The sequence below is a fragment of the Limulus polyphemus genome, unplaced genomic scaffold (assembly GCF_000517525.1).
Source record: "Limulus polyphemus unplaced genomic scaffold, Limulus_polyphemus-2.1.2 Scaffold1961, whole genome shotgun sequence".
NCBI classification, from domain to species: domain Eukaryota; kingdom Metazoa; phylum Arthropoda; class Merostomata; order Xiphosura; family Limulidae; genus Limulus; species Limulus polyphemus.
The window spans coordinates 33,159-36,269 of NW_013667571.1; the positions used below are offsets into that span (position 1 = coordinate 33,159).

At 36.8% G+C, this 3,111-nt stretch overlaps 1 protein-coding gene across 1 annotated transcript in view; it reads right to left on the minus strand.

Annotated features, from left to right (window-relative positions):
• LOC111087284 overlaps positions 1–2,739 on the minus strand; it is a 24,328-nt gene extending 21,589 nt beyond the window's left edge. The window contains exon 1 of the mRNA XM_022393404.1: positions 2,652–2,739. Coding sequence (XP_022249112.1) covers positions 2,652–2,657 — 6 coding nt within the window. The 5' untranslated portion in view covers positions 2,658–2,739. The remainder of the gene's footprint in view (positions 1–2,651) is intronic.
• Between the last annotated feature and the right edge of the window lie 372 nt (positions 2,740–3,111).

Below are 3,111 nucleotides of genomic sequence, written 5' to 3' on the forward strand. Positions count from 1 at the left end.
ATACAAAGATATTTGTATACTACACCTACATGAATGTTAATTTTTTTTCGTACCAAATTACACAAAGAGCTAGCTACAAATCCAGCTTTAGTTTTGAGCTGATAGAATAAAGGCAACTACATAACACCATCCGCTGTCAACTCTTGGGATACTCTTGTCTAACCGACTAATGGGATCTTATCACCACTCCTATAGAGCATTCTTCGTCCCTAAGTGCGGAATTCGTTGTTTCGCCAAAGGACCGCGAGCCATGAACCATCGAATTCACAGTCCGATTGCGCAAACTACTAAGCCACGCCTGAAGCAATCTCATAAGTAAACCGTTATCAAACATCATGACAGTACACACGAGGTGTTTGGGATAACATACAAATGGAAATTTAATAGTTCATATGTATTATATAATGAACATGTATTTACGTTTATGATAAATATGGCAGGACGCCGAGAAAAACCAAATATATTAAATGATGGAAAGCCACGTGGTCTGTACGTATACATATTCAGGGTCACGTTTTTAACTCTATAGATGCTGTACTAATTCGTTTGCAAGCTTTTAGCCGAAATATGAGGTTACTAATGATATTAGGAACATTTCGTTTGAGGAACAATGAACTTTATAAAATAAATTTTTAGAACTAACAGAAAGTTAGTGATTCACCAATTTTTGTAGATTTTTTTAGTGAAGACTTTAAATTTAAAAAGTACATCATTTTTCAAACGTTAATTCTTCTGCTCAAAGTTAGAAATACACAAATAAATTCCAAAACGTTTTCAGCTGCTTGCCTTATTTTTCTTTTAGGTTTTTTGTTGTTTTCCAACTTGAATTTTGATATATCGGTTTAAAAATACCATATACATACTATAAAATGTGCATTGAAAGTTACAATTTAAAAATAAAGGCGATTTGTTTGGTGACCAAACTGTTCATTATTACGCATGTGATCCAGATACATTCTTATAGAAACAACCACACAGATACTCCCTACAACTCACTGTGTCTTTTTTTTTGTTGTTGTTTTTTTTTATCCATGCTAGTACAGTATGTGTATGCTAATATTTAACGTTCGCCTGCCTACGGGTTATGAGTATTACCATATGGCCCGGAGTCCGGTTTATTCTCTCTAGAACTACTAATCCATGTGTCGAGTTGAAGACTGCTATCACCAACATACGCCACATTTTTGGCTTTAATGTATGTTGACAAATATTTTATGAACGCATACATATTATTTATATCAGTGTCACGTATCGAGTTTCTTGGAAATTTGAGGGAGTGTCACTTTGATTTAAATTTTAATATTCTTGTTAGACAACTCTGCATTATGTAAATATTCTGTAATTTTGTAACTTAGCGCTGCTGTTATACGTTACATTATAAATAATATAAACATACAATCTGCGGTTTATTTCGAAACAGAAAATATGGTTATATATGTGTTTAAATGGATTGTTATCCGCTAACTACTGAAGTTTACTGTGTACAAAGAATGTATTTGTTTGTTTGTTTTGAATTTCGCGCAAAAGCTACACGAGGGCTATCTGCGCTAGCCATCCTAATTTCAGCAGTGTAAGGCTAGAGGGAAGGCAGCTAGTCGTCACCTCCCACCGCCAACTTTTGGGCTACTCTTTTACCAACGAATAGTGGGATTGAACGTTACATTATAACGCCCCCACGATTGAAAGGGCGGGCATGTTTGGTGGGACGGGGATTCGAACCCGCGACCCTCAGTCGAGCGCCCTAACCACCTGGCCATGCCGGGCGCACAAAGAATGTAAAAATGACATTTTTGTGTGAAACATTACGTCCACACTGGTAAAGTCTCAATGACTCATTATTTATCTAAAATTAATAATAAATATGTGTATTTACAAAATCGCTTTCCGGATACACTACATAAATAGGAAAGGAAGAGAATCCTGCATATAACTTTTATCCGAGACCTCGTCTCGGAATTTGAGATTGATACAACAATTTGTCACATCAAGTTAACAAACCCGTTGCACCAACAGCAAGCTTTCGCGGCTGTTCTGTTAAAAGTACAGTGATGGAAAATAAATTACTAGATCACCTAATGTTTTTCACACTTTTCTTGATTCCTCTAATTTTTTTTACAAGATTGTGCATTGTGGGAGTGTCACAACTGATGTAAAACGGTTATGGACATTGTGTGGTGTAAGCTGATTCATGTTTCAGTCATCCAAACAATATATGCATTTTTCTAACAAACCAACCATGAAAAATGTATTACAGCAGATGATCAACAAATACGAAAATGTTTTCAGAGTAAGAAAACCTAGATTTAAGGATAACGCCACTAATGTCAGTGACAAAAAGTGGTCACGCAGTCTGTTTCTTGTTTTAATATTTAGTTGTCCGCTCTGGTCTTAATAAATGCTTAAAATCGCTGTGGTATAATTTACATAAAGGTGTGAGTTCATAATACTACACGAGGTTTAGGGTTTCATATGTGGGTTTTAATCAGGGTGTTCCCCTTCCCCCACACAACAAAGTCTAGGTATTGGAGTTTTAGATCCCCCTCCGCTCTGAAGGACCGTGAGTCCGATAATGACCGTTGAGTAGTTATGAAGTGATACTCTCCAAAATATCAAAAATGTCAAATAATACACCTCAAAGAATAGCCCCTTACCTCCATCACAAGTGGAACGAAGAGAAGCTGACGTTTCTGAGCGCCTCTGGTAGTCTTCCGAGGTTTACTTCTGAAGGTTTGTTTACACCAGAATAACCGTCAAGTTTTTTGATTTTTGGGTTTCCTGTAATTAAAAGGTGCTTCTCGGTTTCTTCTCTTGAACTTTGTTGCCCATTCCCTTCCAGTAGCTTTCGATAGGGTTTAAATCTAGGCTGTTGCCTGACCAGTGTAGTGTATTGATCCTCTCCCTTCGAAAATAGTCCTTTACCGGAAGCAATAAAATCAATTCTAAGATGTCTTTTCAACACAAGTAAAGTGGAATTTCCCTCTTTATTTCACGTCCATTGCATAGAGTGCATGAATATTAACAACAATGTTAGCCCTGTAGCGTGGAGAATAGTCATCATGGAATGTGCATTAGTCAGTTCCAAAGAGACCTCCATTGTTGGCTTAACCGGGA